Consider the following 23048-nt stretch of genomic DNA (forward strand, 5'->3'; position numbering starts at 1 on the left):
AAAACACTTTTTTTCTTTTTCTTTTTTTTTGAAGCCGCACCGCCCCCGCACCGCGCAGCCGTTAATAAGCGTCTGGACCACCCCCATCCCCCCTCCCCGTGCACCCGGGGGTGGCCAGTTCCGTTCCGCCTGGCGCGGCCTCCACTTCCGGCGCAGCCACAGCGGTCCCGCTGGCCGCAGTCAAACTACGTCTCCCAGCATCCCCCGCGCACTTCCGGTTCCGGCCGCCGCGGGAGCGCCCCCGGCCCCCCGGAGGGACCGCCGGGCCCAGGCGGTGACAGCGGCGGCGGGACCGGGGCAGCGCGGCGGGAGGGGCGGCGCTGTCAGGGGCCCACCGAGCTCCCCCTGTCCCAGCGCGGCCCGGCCGGGCTCGCCGCTCCCCTCGGGCCTGGCGGGGTCACCTTCATGGGCGGGCGGTAGCGCGGGGCCCGGCGCACGGCGGTGCCCGGGGCCTGGTGAGGCGTCGCCGGGGCAGAGCGGGGATCGGAGGCGGCGGGACCCGGGGCGATGTTCGTGCAGGAGGAGAAGATCTTCACGGGGAAGGTGCTGAGGCTCCATGTGTGCACCATGGAGGGCGCCGAGTGGCTGGAGGAGGTTCCCGAGGACACCACGGTGGAGAAGCTGAAGGAGCGGTGCCTGAAACACGTAAGGAGAGGTGTCCCGGCGGGCCCCCGGGGCTGGGGGCTCCCCCGGGAATCCTTTGGGTGTGTTGGGTCCTGGGGTGCGCTCGGGGGGAGCGGCGAGCCTGGGCCGGGCATGGGCCATAGACAGAGCCCAAATCTCTGTGCCTTCTGTGGTACTTCAGCGTTCCGGCTGGCAGTGAGAGTCATGGTCGAGGGGAAGGGCAGGTAAGACCCCGTGTGAAGAAACCAGATTTTTCCAACGCCCTGTGAACGTGAATTTTCGGTTTTGTTTGGTTTTTGTCTTTTTTTTTTTTTAATAATAACTCAAGTAACCAAATGGTTTTGTGTTCTGGTTTCCTGGTTTGCCATGTTTGCCCCCACCACATTCTGTGAAACTGTTCCATATGGAAAGAAAATGCCCGTTTCAAGAGTTTTGTATGTGGGAAAAGAAGGATTTGGGGGGAAATTACTTTGCAACCTTTAGTTACAGAATTTGGCGTGTGTTTTATGGTGGTATTTGCATGCGCTTCATGATCTGGTGGCTGTGCGTTGCAAGAGGCTTGTGAACTGGCTTCTGATGATTTTCCCTTGCCAGTTATAGCCTGGTTTGTTTCATGTTTCTGCTTAAGAACAAATAAGGAAAGTAGTAACTGTGGAGGAGAACTTCCCATTTTTAAAAAAGTCTTAGTACCGCCTTATCCTGTCTTGGCACATTACCTAGTGGGATATTTGGTGGGGAGATGATGTTTTTTCTAATGCCCTCCCTGTGCTCTGAGCAGTAAGATCTTAATGGACGTGTCCAAAGGGTGAATTCCTAATCACTCTCTGGAAGTGAAAATGTGTAAAAATGCCCAGGCATGGTCTGTAGAAGTTGAGCTGGAAGACACAGGCTCTTTGTACTCACGTGATCAATTACCACTGCTGTGTTTGTGGGTGTTAAATGTTAAAACCAGTGGTTTCAAAACTGTTGGACTGAATTTTGAATATCTGCCGTGAGTGTTTTACTCTAAAGCAAAAACACGAGTGACAACAATGTGTAAGATTGACAACAACATGTAAGGTTGTGACCCATGACTAGGACTGTCCTAAAGTCTGTCAGTCTGGAACCAGCACAACGTGGACTAGCAGCTTGAGTCGTAACCTGCTGAATTTCTTGCTGAGAGATATGTGTCTTCTATGTGGTGAAAGTAAGAGTCTCTACTCCCATCTCTGGGAGTGCAATTTACTGAGTTGCATTTAATAGCAGGGTTTGGTCTTCAAAGTCTTGCAAAGACTTTTCTTACAAAATACACTTGCAATAGGAGAAATACTCATAATATATAACTACTTAACCGCTATTTGAAGGGTAAAAGATTTTATTTTCTGAATGAGCATGCTGTGAAGTAAGGGGGGCCAGCAGCCTAGGTGCCCTCTGCCTTGAGCCTGCTAGTCTTTTGCTGTCACCTAGAACCCCTGGAAACTGCAGGTCATAGCACCTGCTGCTTTTCTTGTCTCGTAGTCTTTGCAAGTGTTTTTTGGTTTAGGGATGAGAAAGGCTACATCTGATTTGCTTCGCTTGAGGTAAGTGTGATCCTTCTTGAGGGGAAAATGGGGCTGCCTTGCTGAAAGCTGTGGGGTTCAGGGCCCCCCGTGTTATTACGTTCCTGGAAGAAGTCTAGTGCTTCCCTCTTGTCCTCCTTCAGCGCAGCTGAGTGATTAAGCAGAAGAGTGGTGCAAAGACTGCCAAAACAGGGTGGGGTAATGATTACGTGCATATGTGCAGAGCTGAAAGACCTTTAATTATCAGGAAGCTTAATTGAATAGATGCTTGCATTGCAGTGCTAGTCAGGACAGAAGACAATTGATAACTTGGCATGACATTTGATTTCATTCTCTCTGCTGCTTTGTGGTAATGGTGTGGATTTGCATAACCATTATGGATAATATATAGTTTTATGGAGGGGAAAATAGAAATGGAAAAATCATGACTCCTGATCATGGGTATGTTACAGTGAATCTTGATAGCACCTGGAGATAATTTATGCAGCTATCTTTTGTAAGATGCTGATTATTATGTTCTGTAAAGTCTTTCAAATCATTCTTTCAGGAAGCAGAGGAAGATAATATTTCTAACAGTTAAGAACTAGGAAGGTGGCCACTTCTCCCTCCATAACATTCAAATGCTTACTGATTTCTGAAGTGTCACTCTTGATGTCTTTTTTTTTTTTTTTCTTTCCTGAATTTTATGGTTTGGGTTTTTTGGTTACAGATAAAGCAAAAAACCACACCTCCCACTAATTTTATCTCTTGACCTGTAACAGTGTAGTGGTGATTGCTGTTAATCTGCAGCCTTTAGTAATGCTGTCTACATGGTCTGTGAACAAATACCTGATAATAAGCAGTTTCCCTTCCTAGTTATTTTTCTAACTCAAGTTTCACCATTAAAGTGTTCTCTTGGCACAGTCACTTGTCCCCGTGCAAGGCCCCACCACCTCAGTGGGAGTGGGCCCCGAGTTCTCCTGTGGTTTCCTTAAAAAGCAACTGTTGTTTTGGAGCCAGAATTGAGAAGGGACAGTTTAACCACAGAAACTCAAGCTTCACTTCAATATTTTTGATTCATAATTCTTGTCCCCAGTGTGGACAGACCAAGTACAGCACTGCCTTGGCCAGCGATGCTGTAGACAGCCTTGGTCCCGATGCTCTCATCATAAGAGACCATCGCTTCTTGCTGAGGCTCAGCAGTATTTCTGAAATAATTGTGGTCACGTACTCGCGATGCGCAAGTGTGGGCTGTGTGTGTATGTAAGCTCTACCTGTAATTTTCCTGGCGGTGTGGGGCAAGCTTTTAATGTTTCTGTTTCCCTTTGTCTTGAGCTGCCTCAGTGATATTCCACCTGGGGTTTAAGGTATGATAAGGAGTATCTGTGGAACAGAAATGCAAGGTGCTAGTTCTCAGAGTACAAAGATAAGGGGTAGGTTCATAGCTCTGGGCATGTTTTGGATACTTTGTGAGGGATGCAGATTGTTTAAGCCACCCAAGCTTTAGTAGGAGTGTGAGTACTATTTTCAAATGTTTCTGTTAATAAAAGCAAACAAAAAAACACTTTTTCTTATTTTAAAAACAGAAACTCTTGTGGTTTATCTGGCTTCTGAGCTTTGCAAATAGCATTTGACATCACCAGGGCTTGCAATTTAAGCAGTTGTTCAGGCACCTGTGAACAAAGCTTTCTCACCTGCCTGGCAAAGCAGCCTGCTGTAAACTCCAGTGTTGAAAAGAAATGCAAATATTTATGCTGGAAGCAAAACGATGAAACAGCAGTCCTGTCCTTACCGTGCTTTTGTACAAAAAGATCAGAGAGAGCTCATCCTCCCCAGCGTGCTGCACCTCTGATTGCTGGGGGAGCCATGCTCAGTAACCCCAGCCGTGCCCTGGGGCAGCAAGGTGCATCCTGATTTCTCTGCTTCAAGGTGAACCCTGATTTTTCAGCTTCCTTTCACTTGTGTGACAGATGCTTCCTCTGTGCTGTGCAGGGAATTCCTTGTCCCTTCACTAGTCTTCCTGTGGATTACCAGTGCTGTTCTCTCTCTGGAGAGAAAGATGTTTTCGGTTACATAAATACAAAGCGTTGTATTTGCTTCAAAAAATACTGTATTTTGGCAAATATGGTTCCCCTGAAGCGGGCTTCCACAGTGAGATCTGATGATTAGTGGCGGTCCTTCCTGGTGGTCTGTTGAGAGCCAGTAGAGACGTTGCCTGTTAAGATGGCTTTTCTATTCCCAGGGCCTGTTGAAATGTTAAGATAAGCTAAGTATTTCACTAAGCAGTCTCATTGATGTATGTACTGTCTATATATGCCTTATCATTCTATGCAGTTGTTAATGAAGTGGTTAGAGGAACAGGAAGAAGGTGTCCACAGGGCTTTTCTTTTAAAACAGCAACTTTTCATTTTTTCACTTTCACCTTTGTTAGTTTTATGATTGCATGTGTGCGCACATGTTACGTGGTAGGGAAAAAATGAATGATGGGTGTGTGTCATGTCTCCTCTTGCCCCAAACATACACTGCCCAGCTTCCATTTTCAAGTTCTTCCTTTTGGGCTCTGACTCTCAAGATCTGTAACAGTAATATTTTGAGCTTGTTTGGAGAGGAGGTGTTCCACTGACGTACTTTCATGCATTTTGGATAACTGATCAGATCTGTTACAGGAGGTACTCCCAGCTGCTTAATGTGTTCTTTGGCTTTTGTTCAGCAGTTAATACGCTAAAGGATTAGTAAGGAGCTACTGTTACACAAAGCAGGACTCAAACGTTCTTGCCTCAATCTTATTGAGGCACCAGAACTGTACAGAAGTGTGAGGAACTTGAGATCTGTGCTGAAAACAAGTCCATTATGTTTGGAAAAAGACCAGGTAGCTGTGTTTTCCATCAGTTGCAGTGACAACAAAAAAGGTGATGGTGAACTAAAAGGATTCCTTTAAAGGAGGCTGGCAATACATATTATGATGAACAGGGCTAAATGAAGCACTGATTTCAGTGGGTTTTCTGGAAATGGATCTGTGACATAAAGGGTGAATGCACTCTTCTGCAGACATGGTAAAAGTGGCTTGGTAGAAACACGTATTGAAAGAAGCATTATTAAAAGCTGTTTTCTGTGAGCAGAGCCGGTGGGGTCAGTACTAAGTGTCCTACTCTGTGGCAAGAACAGCAGCATCAATTTTATAGTTTTCGTAGTTTGTTATTTTTAATTTTGCCTTTCTGGAATTGCAACCACTATGCTTTCTTTTCCCACTCAAACAAATTAGAAGCCTCTAGATACACTGATGTCATGTTCGTGAAAACTATCACTGTGGATCTGGGAACCACTCTGTGTGAAGAGGAGTCAGTTCAAGGCTTCTGTGTGTTCTTGCTCTTTTTTCAGGATTTGAACTGGATTTTCTAGTGAATTGTCGTACAACTTACAATAGTAATAAGGAGTTAAGTTCAATTCCTACATTCATATATGAAAAAAATCTACTGTATGCTGATTATTTATGGTTTGGAAGGAAAGTTGTGAATGTAACTTTTGTTCAGCACTTTGAGCAGGGACCCAGGTTAGGGCTCCAGCAACCAAACCTGTTAATCTCACCTTGAAACAAGGTACAGAAACTACTATTGCCTTCCCAGTTTAAGGTCACTTAATGCCAAAATCCCTGCTGGCAGTTGTTTGTTTACTCTGATAGTATGTGTAAATAGTAATTATTAGATGAAGCAGAGAGTCTCTCCTCTGTTTTGACACTAGTTACAAATGAGAAATACGCTGCACTATTATAGCCTTCCCTTCCATAAAAACACTAGATGCTCTTTCTAGATTTACATTCTTGGTTCATGGTACTACCCCCAGACTTCTCACAAGGGTGAGTGACCTTAGCAATCTGTTGCAGAATTAATTAGCTGTGGGTCCTAGAGCATCCTTGCTTTGCTCCAAATCTCCGTAGGGCTGAGTATAGGACCAAGCACTCAGAAGTGTGATAGAGATGTTCTGTACTGCAGAAGTGTAAATCCACTCACATAGGCTGGTGCCCTTGAAGGGCTCATTTGGGATGGCTGGGCTGTAATGTTAGGTCTTTGAAACTGTCTGGTTTTAGAGCATCATAATTAGTTGGAACTTAAATCATAGAATATCTCCAGTTGGAAGGGACCCATAAGGATCATCAAGTCTAACTCCCAGGTGTAGCTATTTACAGCATCAAGGAAGGAAGGCTAGAATCCTTCCTTTTGTTGATTTTTCTTCCCAGCCAGAAGCTTGGATATGCAGGTAGAAACCTACCACAGTCAGTACTGTTACAGTGCAAATCAAGCCTCGGTTTCTTTAATAAAATACATTTTGTGCATTGACCTCTAGCTTACGCTATTAAGAAGCTAGTAAATGATGGCACAGCTTGTATGTGGAGAATCTTATGTGCGAAGTGCAGTGATTCATGCAGTAGGTTTATTCCTGTCTTCTGATCTTCAATATTTATCATATTCTGCAGTGTGTACCTGGGAGCTTGGAGGATCCAAAAACCATGACACATCATAAGTTGATACATGCTACTTCTGAGAAGGTGCTGACAGACACAAAAACAGTGTTGGAGGAAAACATTCAAGATAGAGGTAGGATTGTCTGGTTTTTAATCCTGTCAGTCTGGAAACAGGAGATTGTGTTTAACTATTTGGCAGGTTCGAAACAGTAACTGTTTTAATACCTACTCTCTGCTTTGGCATAGGAAGTTAATAAGGTGGCAAAAAAGGAAGAGGAAAAAAGGCTCCCCCCCTCCCCCAAGACCCAGAGAAAGCACCTTGGGCAGTTTGCATTTCTTTACTCTTCCTTTTAAGAGTTGAAAAAGAATTAGGAGTGTTTATTAAGTCAAGAAGTTAAACACAGAATTTTAATTTCTTTTTAAAGGAATTTTTTAAACCTCCAGGGCAGCATTTATTCTTCAAAATGATTCAAAAATAAATATGATGGCTGAGTATTCAAAGACAGACAACCCAGTGCTTTTGGGAGGTTTCTTGAGGTCTCCAGGTCAAGTGGAAGGATGATTGCTGAAGTATATCTGAGTGTCTGCCTTTTAGATCTCAATCTGTCCTCTGCAAACGTAGGTCAGAATCCATGACACTATAGTATCACTGACTACAGCAGCATGTGAGGTATGTATTTGCTCCTGAACTTTAAAGGTGTAGAGGAGTAATGTGAAACAAAAGAGTATCTGAAGATGAGAGCTGGAGTCAGTCTTTACTGGACAGCTTAAGCTAATGGCCCCTTCTGGAGATAAAGGGCAGTGGTGCAGAAAGTGAGTGAAGCAGAGCTGCTGTAGACTGAAATTATTGTCTGAACCAGAAACTCAGCAGGAGTAGAGTTCCTGGGTTTCTGCCTGTGTTCATGCAGGCTGGAGAACTGCTGCCATGAACACAAGCAGTTTGGTGTCTCTTCCAAGGCAGTATCACCTATCACCTTTAGAGCTGAACAGCAGCTGAGAAGTGCCATCGTAGGCAAAGGCAAAGGGACAGCATTTTTGCTGATCAGTGGTGTATTATTTCTAGGCTGGCTCCTACAGAGTTTTGAATTGCAGTTTGCAGCAGCTAAGCAGTATTAACCATGTAGTCATAGTAAGCTGTCATGTGAATGCCTCATTGCTCCTTTTCCCTCTGCAGTGTGCTCTACCTTTCATGTGCCTTGCTTGTCAGGGAGACAAGATTGCAGCTGACAGCTGATTGCCACCAGCTGACTGCACAGGGCAGCCAAGAGTCAGCATGTGGATCCTTTCGTGTTCTGGTCAGCTGGACAAATGAGGGTTAACTGCCTTCACCAGCTGTTGCTCTTGGCTGCTATGTGCTGAGCCAGACCAAGGAAACTTGTACAAAGCATGCTTTGTTTGCTTTTTACCTGCTTAGTGCACTGGACTAAAAACTGTGTGCCAGGCTGTATCTGGCTGAAGGGCTGCAGATGCTGCACAGGCCTGCTTTGGGCTCCGAGCAGGGTGTCTGCACCTTTCCACCCTTAAGAACATTTGTGGTAGTAACTGAGGTGCTAGAAACCTGTAAAGCACCACGTGATCCCAAGAAAAAAAGGTACCTTGTAAGGGGAGAGTGTTAGTCTTAAAAGGCCAGAGCACACTCGTGCCAGGTGATATGGGCTATCTGAGACTGAAGACTTGTCCTTGAGACTTGCCCTGGTGGTCTACCAGTGATGCATCCCTGCTGTAGACTGTGGATCGCTCTGCTGCCATTCACGCACAGAGGTGAGCTTCAACCTGATACTGGCAGTTCTCGTTGAAGCTTGGTGCTTGCTTTGCTGCAGCTGGAAGGTCTCAGCTTAGACCCAAAACCACCCGGGAACTGTCTGTGCTGGTTCCTTCTCAGTGGAAGCACTGAAAGTGCAGATAGTCTCTTATTGTCGTGAACCGGTTACCGTACTATTAATGTTAGAAGACAACTGGAGCCTGTAATACCCTTTCTTTAATAGTGTTATACAAGGAGAAGAAATTGGTAACTGTCAAAGTGTAACTAATAATGGACCAAATTTGGAATTCGCTGTGCACTAAGGAATTGCAAACACTGAAGGGGAGCATGTAAAGCCATACAGATTTTAAAGTGTGAAAAAGGTCCGATGCTACAGCGGAATTAATACAAAATTCATCTCCAGGAAAAACTGAGTTTGTGAAGTATCTTAAAATAACTGTTTTCATGTTACTTTCTAATGTACTTCAGTATCATTCTCTTTCTAGATGTCTTGCTTTTGATAAAGAAACGTGCGCCACCTCCGCTCCCCAAAATGGCAGATGTGTCAGCAGAGGAGAAAGTGAGTGTGAAAGACCTCTCGACTTGGCTGTTTTGATTAACTGCTTTATTAATTATGTGTGCAAAGATTACTGTGGTGTACTCCTTTTGCTTGTAGAGGCAAATGCTGCCAGTTAAATTCTAGGGAAATTACTTCATGTTCCTTCCAAACTTTGAGGAAGCTGATACTGCATTTTTAACTTGGTGAGAACATTTGCCTTAGAACAAGACATGGAGACACACTCTGTGGAAGTAGTATAGATTTAATCTTTGAACAAATGCCTGGTAACTGTGTAAGTGTAGTTCAGCAAGTGCCTTGCTTTGTCTCTGAAACCCTTATAGAAATATGTTGACTTGCTGTCAGGTGGTCTTCTATCTTTAGCAATGTGTGGCTTGTCACCCTTTAACCAGGTCTCTAGAGCTGGAGTGTTGGCCCCTTACTACTCTTATTTTATTTTATTGGAATGTAATTGTTACTGAGGGTCAGTGATGCCCAGGATGTTGCTTATGCACCAGTGGTACTGCAGTTGATGTTATCATATAAACACTTTGGGTGGTGCTTGTGCTTGACATTGTGAACTCCTAGGGGTCTCTACTTTGCCCTTGCACAGCTTTGTTTCTTCTTGCTTCCTGTAGGTATTGGTGTATGTCTCTCTCTTCAGTATGGTCTTGCTGTGCAGAATGTCACTGTAAGAGTATAAGTTACAAGACTGGGAAATACTTAAGAGTTTCTACCCTGCTGTGTTTTGTCCTGGACTATAAGCATGTACTGAAAATCCAAGGCACCATATATCTCTGCATGATACTTGCAAGCAGCGGAGCACTTCCAGTGTTAAGCAGTTGTTAGTTTGTGCACAGTGTTGATACATCTCCTGACAAACCGTGGGTTTGAGGAGAGCGTGCCATGAGCAAACCGTGCGGAGCAGAATATGGTCCTGGGCACTGAGGCCTCTGAGTTCTCTCTGTGTTTGTTACACTTTCCCTCTTTATGCTGGAATTTCCCTGTGTGTTTAGGTAACACAGATAGGTATAAGGACTGAAGTGGGGCAACTCAACAGGTCCTCTTTTGCTCTATAATTACAAAATGATACTGGTGCTGTTAATCCGTTGTATTGCTAGACTGCTGTTTTTCTTAGTTGCAAGTTACAGAGCACTGCTTGATGCCTTAGTGAAGAATATGAAACTGCTGTCTGCTGTGCCGTCTTCTCTGTTTTGTGGATAGTGGGTTATGAAACCTAATCATATTTTCTGTCCTTCAGAGGAAACAAGAGCAGAAAGCTCCTGATAAGGATGCTATTCTCAAAGCAACTGCAAATCTGCCCTCTCGCAATGTGGATCGCACCGTGGCCCATCACAACATGAGGGATGTAAGTAGTATTCTTGACTTTTAACACACAGACACTAACATCCAAATAGGCTTTTATCTTGTATAACCTTTTCTCTTACATATGAATGTGATCCTCTTCTCTCTATAAGAGGAATTCAGATGTATATAATGTATATTAGAGTAGCTAGCTTAAGATCTAGACACAGCTCATACTATTTAGTGATAATAAAAAGCCCTGCTCTAAGCTATGATTCTGAATGTTGTATTTGTCCATGGAAGAGCCTTGGTGTACATATTGAATATCTGGCATATTTGAAGCTAGGGCGTTTTATTTCTTCAGTCTTAAATAGCTCTTTCAGTCTCAGGTCTTTGCAGTATTGTTGAGTTTTGGGGTTTTTTTCTCTTCCATGGTATTGAAAAGAGAAATTAAGCATAAATTTTGACTTCAGTAATTGAATGCTGATAGTCTGTAATGCTTCTGACTGTCTTTAGTGGTGTGGGAACTACTTTTACCCTTCTGTACTAGCAAGAGTGTGAAGCTGCAAATCTGCCTACATATTGCATGCTGTCAGTATGCCCTAGTAACCCGAAGGGGACAGTTGGCATTTAAGCTGTTTAATGGCCAATGTGACCTACTGAGCACAGCGTATTTAAAAACAAATGTCCAACTGAAAGGTATTTGTGATGCTTCAGCTTACAAAACAGCTTTGATCTATGTTGTTTGAGTTTAGAGTACTAGAAAGGAAATAGTAAACCAGGAAGGCTCGTTGGTTCACAGAAGTAAGCAGCCCCGGTACAAAGCTACTGTGACTGTCGTCTTAACAGCATTTCTGCAAGGTGAGAGTCAGTGTTTCTATGAAGCAATGAGTTTTCTTGAACACTGCACATCTTGTGGCGGTACTGGGTGGCAGGCTGTGGTAGAAATAAAAGGACCTTTCTGCCCAGTAGCTTTTACATCCATGTAGCACTTCAGAAGGGCCCAGTGCTTCTTGAGAGACTAAACAATGAGAATGAAGCTCTAATAAAGCAACCTTCTGTACAGGGACCAGACTGCTGCTGAGTTACTAACAATAGATATATTAAGATTCAATGATGTCTGGTAACTTCCTGTCTAAATGTTTTGACAGTTTCCTTTCTTGCAGTTCCAGACAGAGCTCCGGAAGATCTTAGTGTCTCTCATAGAAGTTGCACAGAAACTGCTAGCACTGAACCCAGATGCAGTTGAACTATTTAAGAAAGCAAACGGTATGAACATATCTTTATAGTTACTAGTTCAGTCCTGGCAACTTGTTTGTTTCCATAGCAGAAGAATTGGCTCGCAGAGTAAAGTCCAGACCTTGACGTAAAAGCAAAGCTACTTTTGTGGCAGAGATTTCACCTTCTGGATACAGATTGTGTGAAAGTGGTGAATTTGTGAGGTCCCTTTGGGATGGATGAGAAGTTCTATTTAAAACCAGAATTTTTAGTAGTGAAAAAATTGGAAAACTTTTGAGTTGCACTTTAGGGATGGTAAAGAATAGTTGAAAATGCAGAAGGTGATAGTAGAATGAGGAGAAAGTGTAGCTGTTGATTCAGTTTGTGGGAGATGCTTGCCCTTGAGATCTGCTATAATCAGATCCAACTTACTTTCTAGGTCTTCAGTGAATCTCCTGTATATTTACTTATGTGGAAATTCTGTGGTCATGTGAGAGTTAGCTGTTTTTCATTTGAGGCCTTGAACACATCTGGACAAAGTCTTTGTCCTGGAAGGATCTATCTGAGTCAGCCCAAGCTGAGTGCAGCAAATTAAATGATGAGATAGCAAATTCGGGGCAGAAACAAAAGAAGGGTTGGAAGAGAAGAACGGGGTTTGAACATAACACATGCCATTCCATTGAGAAAGGGGTTTATTTTAGCTTGAAGTCAATCTGAGTGTTGTTTTATTTGTGTATCTGTAGCTATGCTGGATGAGGATGAGGAAGACAGAGTGGACGAGATAGCACTGCGACAGCTTACAGAAATGGGGTTTCCAGAAAGCAGAGCTGTCAAAGCCCTTCGGTTAAATCAGTAAGTGTACTCAGCACACTGCCTGTACATTACTCTATATGGCTTAAAAAAAAAATTGCATCTTTTTTAATACAGTCTCCTTATGTGGGTCACCTAAAACTAGGTTGGAAAAAGCATTAACTCAGAGAACAGAGCTGCCTCAGGCAGCGCGCAGGTGTGGATGGCACAGGGAAGGGGAAACGGTGCAGTACTTGCTCTGGAAGGAATAGCTGGTCTGTGGTTCACAAGGCTGCCAGGCTGGCACAGTTTCCAAGTATTAAACTCTCATTTTGTTCCACTTTAGAATTCATATTTTACAGAGCGGAAAAGCAAACCTAGCCCATCCACACTGGTCTTGCAGCTGTAGAAAAAAACCTTTGTACTGATCCTAAAAACCTTCCAAGGATACTGTGAAGTCCAGGTAGCAACTGTAGGAAAATAGGAGGTAATATAGTTCTTCCTGGGCGCTAAGAACAATCAGCTATAGTGCCTTACTCCTGAGAGAGGTTTGTTAGGGCATTCCAAAAATTCCTAATGATAGAGAAGCCACAACATACTCCAGTCACTCTTTTTCCAGTATCTCCTCTGCAGCTCAGACTTTCTTCCCAATGTCCTCCATCTTTCACATTGTCACTGAAAAGCCGAACAGGCAAAGGCTTTCCTTTCTATAAACATGTAATAATGCCCGTGCGTCAAATGAAATCACATTTTCGGTTGTCCTGTTGTTATCTTTGCTTCTTCCTCTATATTCCTTGGGAAGAGATGTGTTGGGACGCTCTCAAGATCCCTTAGGTTGAGCAATTACACTGTATATCAAGTGGCAGTGTTAAGATCATATTCTGTTCCCTTGGGCTAGCCTCTCCTTCGAGGGATCGCAGATTTCTTCTTAAGTCAGAGTGGAGGAAGAAGAGTGGCACAGGTTCAGGTGCTGTTGCCTGTGGTGAATTTTTCCTCTCACGCAGGATGTGCTGTGCACATAAAATGTTTTTCACCCTCTTTCTTTCTTGTGGTGTTAACGGCATTCCTTGATCACTGGATGGGTGTCTGAGGTCTTAGGAAGCAGCAAAGTAGCTTGCGTCTGAGATGTGGTTCCTTGTAAATTTGGAACATGCTTTGCTTGCAGTCTTGTCAACGGTTGCAAATAGTCAGTGTTTCTCTTGTGAAATAAAGCAGATGTCGCAGAGAATAAGGTGACTCCCTCAAAAATGCCTTTTACAATCTGGGTTGCAGCTGTCCAAACTGAGCTTCATTCCTCAGTGTTCTGAGCTTCAGAGAAGATTGTGGTGCCCTGAATGCCCAGAAAATGAAGACGCTCTGAGATTTGCCCCAAAACTTTTATTATTTATGACTTTTCAGATATTAATTAACCTGCAAGTCAGCATACCACAGGAATAAATGCAGAGGCAAATGTATGTAGAACACAGCTGTACATCTGGAGTGTTTCTCATTCCTGTGTTTTGATTTGCTTTTCAGTATGTCGGTGACGCAGGCCATGGAGTGGTTGATAGAACATGCAGACGACCCTACAGTGGATGCTCCACTTCCAGGTCAGACTGCTTCAGAAGCCACAGCTGAAGCTAGTGCATCCTCCGCTGAAGCAACTGCGGGTCCTAGTTCAGAAGCGAGTGGGGAAGAGGCCAAGGATGAGCTGACAGAAATATTCAAGAAGATCCGGAGGAAAAGAGAGTTTCGTCCAGACCCACGAGTATGTGCCATTTATCTCCCTGCGTAACTGTTAGGATTGGAAGGGGCTGTGTAGGCACCATGGAATCCAAATAAGTGTTTAGTTAATAAATGAAATGGGATAGCTGGGTAGATGTGTATTGTGCTGGCTTGACAGTATTTTAGTAGAAGTCTTTAGGGACTGTTTAAATTTAGGTTGCTAAAAGGGATATTACCTAATTAATGCATTGCTGTCTCAGATGGCAGTAGCTAAATTACTGACACTTCTGCACCTGAAAACTAACTAATGGGACTGAAATGAGCTGCCAGACTCCTGGCATAGCTTTTTATGACTGCTGTTTAGGAAGGAAGGGTTGCAGGACAGGAGCAGGTCCTTCTGCTGTAGAAAAGGATAGAAGAGCATTTTATTTGCATTTAGAGGACAAGAAGTATCAGCAGCAGGTTTAAGTCTTGCAGCAAATTCAGAAGTTATCCTTGTTTTTAGAATTAGCTGAAATGAAAATACATGTTGTTATCACACTGTAAACTCACCAGGAGGTGCTCTTTGGAATCTAGTGCTTTGTTTTTACAACTAGTTGTTTCTTGAGATTTAGGTGAAAAGCTGCAAATGTATTTGATGACCTGAGCACGATTTCTAAATGGTTAAACATTCTCATAACAATATCTAGATACGCTTGTCTAAATATATAACATTCACTAGCAATATAATAAATCCAGGAAGTGAAATTAAATTGAGTGAATGGAACTACAAATGCATGTGAAGCTTGATATGTCAGTGAGATGTGAGCAAAAGCTTTGTGACATGAGAGAAGTTCCAAAGTAAGGTGTTTCTGTCCAGTTCTTCTCCTTTCTACCCCAGGTACGCTTGCTCTTTGCCTTGCATTCAGCTTTCAGTCTTGAGGTTGGGAACTGCCTTCACTTTTAAGATGTAGTCATCTTCCGTAATAAAGATGCTTTTGATACAGGCTATTTGAAAACTTGGTGGTCTACAAATGGAAATAATGGGGTTTTTTTACCCTACAGAAAGCTACACAGAAGGTGAAAGGATGTGATTGTTCTCACTTCTGTTTTAAATGTTACATTTATTAAGCTGTGCAAATCTGATACAGGCTGTCATTGCCCTGATGGAGATGGGATTTGATGAAAAAGAAGTGGTAGATGCACTCAGAGTAAACAACAACCAGCAAAATGCGGCCGTGAGTACAATGTCATTTCTGTTCCTGATTGCTACAATAGTCTGTTCAACTGATTCTTTTCATTGTTGAGTTGGTTGATGTTTTGATCTGTCATAAAGCATGACTGTTACTGGAGACTAAATGAGCACTAGATATTCTGTGCCTCTTTCAAATTAGATGCACAACTAGAATACAGAAGTTTTAGACTTTGTAGAGGAACTTGGCCTGCATGAAGTTGAGGCTGATTTGGTTGGGATAGCATGTGTGGATTTGCAAAAAGCTTTTGGGAAACTTCCTCAGACTCTGCAAAAGAGACTATGGTATTGTGAGAAAGGAAAAGGTATTCCCAATAATTAATAACTGATTAAACAATAGGAACAAAAATTATCAAGCAAGATATTCAAGCCATGCAGTGTGTAAATTACCATTCTAGAGCGATGCATTCCACAGTTTATGGAATTAAAAAATATGAAGGTTTTCAAAGACTGATTAGTCCCCAGTAGTGGATGATAAGGAAGATTATATGGATGCAGCTGACAGCCAAGGAATTTTCTCCTCTTAAGCATCCAGTGCTGGTTGCTATTAGAGAGGGGATATTGGGCTGGATGGTGCTTCAGGGTGCTGCATTGTAACCATGTTGATGGGGCTCCTTTGAGGCAGGACCTGTGTAAGATAATACACATCTTCCCTGAGCTTTGAAACACCCAACGCTGATGTAACTTTATTACCATACCAGGCACTACTGCTGTTCCCATTGAAACAAAAAGTTGATTTCTGTGGGAGCAACACAGAAATGAATAGTAATCTAGTGTGAAAAGAAATGTATAGCTTGGTCTTAAACTGTGAGAGGAAAATACAGTTTTAACGTGCCACATTGCCAAAACTTTTGAGACTCTTTCTTTCTAATGGAGCCAGTCATGACATCTGCTGTGCCTGGTGATTTCTTTCAGTGTGAATGGCTGCTGGGAGACAGAAAGCCTTCTCCAGAGGACTTAGATAAGGGCATTGACACCAATAGCCCTCTCTTCCAAGCCATCTTAGAAAACCCAGTGGTACAGCTAGGGCTAACCAACCCTAAAACTCTACTAGGTAAGTCCTGCTTGGGTTCCTGCTATATATATGCACACTGTTTCTGTAGCTCCTAGCAAATGAGAGTGGAGACTGGCTGATGACAGCAAGCTTTGTGGGGTAGGTGCAGCTCTGTACCCTTTTCCTCATTTTCAGCAGCTGTATTGTTTGTTTGCTTCATACTGCAACTCAGCTAAACCCAAAACAGAACTTGGGGCTGTCCCAGGAACGATACTAATTCCCCAGGCTACTGGATTACACTTGCTGAACTCAGAACTTTAATAGCTGCTGGCTGCAATGCTTTTGTGGATTTAGGAGACCTTTTGTGTTCTCCCTTTGGCCATGAGGGGAAAAATCAGGAATGTCTGTCTAGAACTCTGACTGTTTCACAGAAAAAACAAGGCTGTCTCCTACTGTAGAGTTTACTGTGTGTTGAGGCCTGATCTTTGAGACAGAAGATAACTTGTAGAAGAGTAACCAGACAAGACGCCTGAGCTAAGGTCTTGCCTATCAAAGTTGAGATAATGTATGTGAAAACACACTTCCCTTGCTGGTAAAATCTGTGTGCTCACGGTCAGAAGGACTCTGAGCACAGCAAGTACCCAACTTTCTGTGCTCAGAGCCTGACAGTGGAACACGAAATCTCTGATGAATCTGTGTCTCTGCTGGAGGATGATACAGAAGAATGACATTGGCTCTGTGATGTATATAAAAAGTTTTGCATTTAGTCCTTGGCTTCAAAATTTACTTCAAGCAGTGCTTTTAAATAAAGAGTCTATGTGCAGCTCTTGAAAGAGAGCTTTTAAAAATACTACTTAAAATGTAATTAGGAGAGTTTGCAAGGCTTTAAATAATTCAAGAGCAGAACCTTCCCACTCTGATTTCTGAACAAATGGCCTCCTCATTTCCAATGAGGGTTCCACATTGCAGCTCAGAATATAAATAGAAAATGAAATGCCACTATATGCGCTTGTAAAGCTTGGATGAACATCAGAGAATATATTCCAAATGATACATCTGCAAATTGCTTCTGTCACAGATTTTAATAATGAGTGTTTGCATTGAATTAGATACTTAAAGAATGTTGTTACATCCTTGGGTTTAAGTTTTTGAGTCTATGTAAAAGGACATAGTTAAAGTGGTGAAAGGTGAGATCTGTACTTTATTCTGGGCTTTTCTGGAGGCATGCTGCGTGACCTTGAGCAAGGTATTAATGGTGAGCCTTTCAGAGGTGCTGGGTGCTTACAGCTCACACTAATGTCAGTTGGAGCTTTGTACACTAACACTCCTGGGAAAATTAAGACACTGACCTTGGTGCCAGTCTGTCAGACTCTTACAACACTATTTTGGTGACTTCTGAATAGGTCAGATGTGCAACTGCCTTTTTTTTTTTTTTCCCCTGTTCTATAATGACTGCTCCAAATGTCCAGTAGGCCAGCTTAGTGTCTGTCGTAAGGGTTATAAATTATTGCTGGACAATTCTTCTGCCCGATTTGCAGCTTAGCTCTTGTGGTAGCTGTCAGATTCTTTTAATGTAAGTAGAGGAATGAAAACTAAAACATTAAAAAAAAAAACCAAACCCCACAAATAAAAGAAAACAACAAAGCTTATTGTAAAGACAGCTATGTATAGAAAGAAAAAACTGCTCTTCAATATTTGGACTGCTGTCACTGTTTAGAAATGGAGTTAACTGTTCTGCACAGGCAGCCTTTACCCTTCTGCCTGTGTCTAGGCAGGTGGAACTGGCTGCCTCCCTGACATCCTGTATTTTCCAAACACCAGAAAGGAGAAAAGCACATGATACTCAGAGGGAAGATGCTGCTTCCCTTCTGACTTCAGGGAAGTCTGTGCAAAGATAGAGCTCTGAGATTTGGGGGCTTATGGAGGGCTACGCTTCTGCTGGCTCTGCTGCTCATTTCTGGTCGCCTTTGGTATGCCTGCTGCTTATTTTGCAGGCTGAGTTTTCATTTTAGAGGTGTTACAAGAGGGTAGCCATAGGACAACCGAAGTACAGCATAGAAAAGCGAAAGTAACAGAGGCAAGGGGGGGACAGTGCTTCCTCTGAACTGTCTTCGTTAAGTACCAGGGAGGAAGAAAGATATTGGTGCAAGAAGTAGCCGCTGAGAAGTTTGGGCTGGGTTGTGGAACAGTTTGATCAGAAGAGTAGAGTTGCAGAAGAGTCTCTCCCTACAAGTACTGGCAGCAAATGATGCGGTTCTAAGATGGGCATTCATAAATGGATGAATTGCATAGCATGTTCCCTGCTACTGCATGTAGATGTGTGCGTAGGCTTTAGCTGTTCGATCCCATATCCCTAAGGTTTGAGGTGGACTGTAATCCGGGCTGAGTACTTAGTCAGCTTCTGTCTACAGTGAATTTAATGCTGAGGAGTGGAAAAAGCGTAATGGCCGGTAGCATCCCAGGCCATGGAGACGTAGGAGTGCAAATGGTCAATGTATGATGTGTATTCCCACCATTTCTGGGTGATGCTTGCCCACTGTCTTTGAGTTGTAGCTATTTCTAACTGTCCTCCTGTTGAGGCATCCCAAACATTGAAGCCTTTGCTGAATAAAGGGCTAATTGAGTGTTGCAATTTCCATCTCTTGGCAGCCTTCGAGGATATGCTTGAAAACCCCTTGAACAGCACTCAGTGGATGAATGACCCAGAAACTGGGCCTGTCATGCTACAGATCTCTCGAATCTTCCAGACGCTGAATCGCACGTAGAGGGGAATGCCAGTCCACTGTGCCACTTCCTACTGTCCCTCGCTTTCCCTTCACCTCAGCGGGAGGGTGCATGGATTGTTCGGGGAGGGGGTGGATGGAAGGGGAGGGTGGGAGATCCTGTCTGACTGGGTCTCTCGCACGAGAGCTTATGTAGTTATGGCCAACTGAAGTTTAATTGCCTTGTGTATTTAGTGTTAGTGGAAGAGGTTTGAAGACTTGTTTATGTTTTCAGGTATTAGGTTTAAAATAAAGTATATCAAAAAATAGGAAAAGGTTTTGTGAAAACAATTAAGAATCTGATTGTTGAAACAAATTATGATACTGTTTGTTAAAAAGGCCTGTGACAGTAGTTTTCTAGCCAGTTTTGCTAGCATCTGGCTAGTGTTTACAAAAGGTCACTGACCACTAGCATAGTATATTAATCATCTCCATACAGTATTAATTTATGGCTATATCAAATTATGAAATGCTTTTTAAAATTGATTCTTAGGAACTGTTTTTTAAAAGTCCAAATACTGGGAGAGCAAGCACGTTTCTATCCAAACCTGTTTATTTTGCATTATAATTTAAACGGAATAATTCAGAGATGGAATTCTTTCAATAAATAGCATTACTTTTTCCTATTTATTTTCTGCAGTAGTGTTGTTGCAGTCCCACAGTGGTTGTACTCGTAGGAGATTCTCTGTCAGCTACATTAAAGATGCAGTATCTCTTTCACGGCAGACCTCGCTACACCAAGACTTGGATTCTCAAGTAGGCTGCAGTTCCGAAGTTCGTACTCTGCCATATCCTAGGCAAGGAGGGATGTGTTCACGTAGTGAGGGGTTTTCCATTTTTATGTGCACGGTTTTGGAAAGGGAGACTTGTGGCTTTCAACTTTGTTTCAAACTGTTTACAACAAAGCAACCGATTTGCATGGGTTTCTCATTGGTGATCTGTAAAGAAGCAGTACTGCTTAGGTTTTTATCTTGTTTAACATAATCTAAAAGCACGCTTGAAATGGCTGTTGTCTTTGAGACAGAAGTGGTTTTTCTTGACGCTTATTTTTAGTTGGAAATACCAAGAATTTCAGGCTGTCTTTCCTGTTTTGTCAGAAGACTGACTTGAGGTTTCAGACAGGAGTTGTGAGCTTTTATAACAGAACTCACTGTGAATAGCCAGCTAGTTTTTGTGATTGGGCTCTGCAGGTGTTAACTTTTTCAACGGTCTGAACAAAAAATGGTTTTTATTTTCAAATTAGTGAAACATGATTGATTTCTCTTGTGATCCCTACCGTGTCTTGTGCTTCACAGCCCTTTTTTTGGAAAGGCAGGCTAGGCAAGACCTGCCTTTCTAAAACACAGAGTAACCAGGTGGAGACCCTGTCCTTAAATAGCACAAAGATGTCCTGTCAGATAGAGAGATCTTCAATAGCTCTGCAAGTCACCTTTTTAAGTGTGTGGGGGTTGTGCAGTTGAGTTTTTTTTAAACGAAAATGCAGCAAGATGCAACCTGAAACCCTACAACAAGTTTTGGCCTGAACTTGGCACCTCATCTGTGCTGTTATGCAGTCAAGGCACTGAAGTTGCCAGTTTCACATAATTAATATGAAGGGTGGGGAAATCAAAAGTGCATGAGATCTTATCTTGACTTACTATCCCAGGATTTTTTTATTTGTAATTTCATATTAAGCTTTACAGTTCATGACTGCTGAACTGTTTATTTCTGCATTTAGAAATTCCAGGCTTTATAGAGATGCGGCTTCTGTTCAAATGGGACAGTAAAACCATTTTCTTAGACTCTTGCGAAGAGGAGACTGACAGCATGATATTAAATTGTAACCTTGCCCTGTAACTGTAAAAGCTAAGAACCTGATCCTGCAACCCCCAATGAGTTCAACACAACTTACTCATGAGTAGTTGTGACTAAATGTTGTACTGTTACTATAGATTTTAATTATTTTGTCCATTTTTTTTTTCTTACTCCCAGAAGCTTTTTGCCTGTAACACTACCAGAAGACACTTGAAGCTGTTAAGGTTAGAGGCACATGTCTTTCTCTACCAATCAGGATTCTTATGAATAATCCTTTTAATGAGTGTTTGTAGAAGATAAAGCTGGGGAAAAACTACTCTGTAGTTTCTTGGGGGGTGGTGGATTTGGCTTCCTGATGAATAAGGACAGGTTCAGACTTAATGAACAGATACTTCACTAGCAGTCTTGATCTCTCAAGAATGTAAAGGCTTGTTGAAATGCTTCTTTTGGTTTCAGTAATATATGACCAGACTCTAGAGTGGCTGTAGAGCTTCCAGACAGGCCAGGCAAGAATAATCTCTTAGTTTTAGAGTAATCTAAAAGTTTGGCATCTAGGCAGAATCTAGGGGACAAGCCATATGGCGAGAGTGAGCAACCTGGCTTGCCTGCACTGGCATGGGAGGAGCTTCCCCCAGGACTCTCTGTTGCTGCTGCCAGGGTGATGTGAATGATGAACTTGAAGCAGCTCCCCAGTTTTTAGGGGGTTGAAGCTGGGGCATTCCTGATATGTGGTGTCTGACCTGCTTTGGAAGAGCAGAGTGGCTCACTTCTGAGGGTAAAGGTTCTGCTGCTTGTGTATCTCTGCATCGAGGGATTGGAGTGCAGTAACTGCCAGGGCCTGCTAATGAGCTGCGTGTGTTCTTCGGTGTCAGTTTGATCAGGGTGATAACTCTTATCAGCGCAGCCTCCCTTGGCATGCCAGAACACAATCAGTGCTGCTGAACCTTTTACAAAATATGGAAAAAAGCATCAGTAAAAAAGTCATATTTATATAGTAGAAGAAAGTAAGAATGCCCAGGTTCAACAAAATCACCTAATGTTGCAGCAGCAGTTAGGGAACGTAGGGGCAAAGGAATACTGCATCTTTAAAATGCTTGAAGGCTTGAGAATGTGGTTATTTCTGGATTTCATTATTCCAGAGCTCAACACTTACATAGCTAGGTGTTGGGAAGAGTGTGTTCTTCCTGATCTGCTAAACAGTGTCGCTTGGTATGGCTTTAACGTAGTCCTGCTGCACTTTTGAGAACTTAAGTTTCCCATGGCCAATAGCTGAAAGAGGCCAGAACTTAGGAGATGTGTTTGCAGCAAGGCATAGGGCTTGATTTAAAACAGACAAAAACTACCCTTGGGGTTAAACGAACGCTTGAGGAATTGATCAAGACATCAGTGTTGTTGTATGGGTATGAATTAGCAGTGGACTAGGGAGCTGTGTCCCCATCACGCCTGCGTGTGTTGCTACTTTATCATAGTAAGTGGAGGGGGGACTTAAGTCCACTGTGCTTGCAAAGGCATCAATTATCCTGGTTTTCACAAGACCTGCAAAAAACTGAAAATCACTGCTATTGACCAGAATATGCAGACGGGTCTCCAGGCATCAGGAGTGCATGTGGAAGGAGCTTTGCCTGGTGACCAACTGTCCTGTTCTGTGGCTGATGGGTAGAGGACTGGTGGATCTGGTCTGTAAGCCAGTGAGAGGTCCCTAATCACATGGGAATACAAGTTTTTGTTTAAAAAAAAATAAAATTGTGAGGCAGAACTACTCAGAGGAGTAAGGATTTACAGGTTTAGGTCCCATAGCTGCATCTCTGTGGTGTTCAAGTGATAACTAGCAAAGATGTCATATTTAAGTGTCTCATAATGCAGTCAAGGGAATATTTGGAAGCCTGTGAAATCAAGGAGTAAAGGAATGGGGTGGTAGGTGGCTAATAAGGTGTGCGTTTCTTACAGTTCTAGCTCTTTGCCCCATCAGTTGATACAGACAATCTTCTACCTTTTGATATTACGTGACTCTTGAAAGCTAGCTATTTATTTAAATATATATAACTTATAATTTTGTCATCAAAACACTGATATTTTTAATAGAAATGTACTATATGGAAGTTTGTTCTCAGGGCTTCATATTTATAATCTCTTTATAGGGGGACACATTTAAAGGGATGTATTTGGAAAAAGTGCCAGTGGCTACTTTACAGCTCAGACCTTGATTGTCTTGACCTGTGAGCCTGAGCTAGTGTAACTCTCCTCATAAACCTCTAGGTCCAGTCCAAAGAATCTGCCATTCTTTCTCTCCTGAGCAGTGACATGAGCCTTCCTTTAAGGTTCCTGCCTCACTCTGTGGAAATGGTCACACAAGA

General features: G+C 42.9%; 1 protein-coding gene across 2 annotated transcripts; it reads left to right on the forward strand.

Moving 5' to 3' along the window:
• The first annotated feature begins 218 nt into the window (after nt 1-218).
• Nucleotides 219-22437, forward strand: UBAC1 (UBA domain containing 1). Of its 2 annotated transcripts, none has more exons than XM_014282371.3 (10): nt 219-645; nt 6613-6733; nt 8848-8921; nt 10159-10266; nt 11354-11471; nt 12164-12272; nt 13725-13956; nt 15044-15130; nt 16060-16198; nt 18788-22437. In XM_014282371.3, the coding sequence occupies exons 1-10, from the start codon at nt 508-510 to the stop codon at nt 18901-18903; spliced, it is 1242 nt and encodes a 413-aa protein (XP_014137846.2). In that variant the 5' UTR covers nt 219-507; the 3' UTR covers nt 18904-22437. The 2 variants fall into 2 exon arrangements, with proteins under 2 accessions (XP_014137846.2, XP_005442078.2); XM_005442021.4 differs by having other exon boundaries at nt 220-645; nt 11369-11471.
• The last annotated feature ends 611 nt before the right edge of the window (nt 22438-23048 follow it).

This window comes from Falco cherrug, chromosome 9 (genome assembly GCF_023634085.1).
Source record: "Falco cherrug isolate bFalChe1 chromosome 9, bFalChe1.pri, whole genome shotgun sequence".
Classification (NCBI taxonomy): domain Eukaryota; kingdom Metazoa; phylum Chordata; class Aves; order Falconiformes; family Falconidae; genus Falco; species Falco cherrug.

Excerpts from the sequence above, each read along its gene's own strand:
- UBAC1 (XM_014282371.3), top strand. The coding sequence starts at position 508 with ATGTTCGTGCAGGAGGAGAAGATCTTCACGGGGAAGGTGCTGAGGCTC. Across the intron at positions 11,472-12,163 it reads ACTATTTAAGAAAGCAAACG|CTATGCTGGATGAGGATGAG; the intron begins GTATGAACATAT and ends GTGTATCTGTAG. Across the intron at positions 15,131-16,059 it reads ACAACCAGCAAAATGCGGCC|TGTGAATGGCTGCTGGGAGA; the intron begins GTGAGTACAATG and ends GATTTCTTTCAG.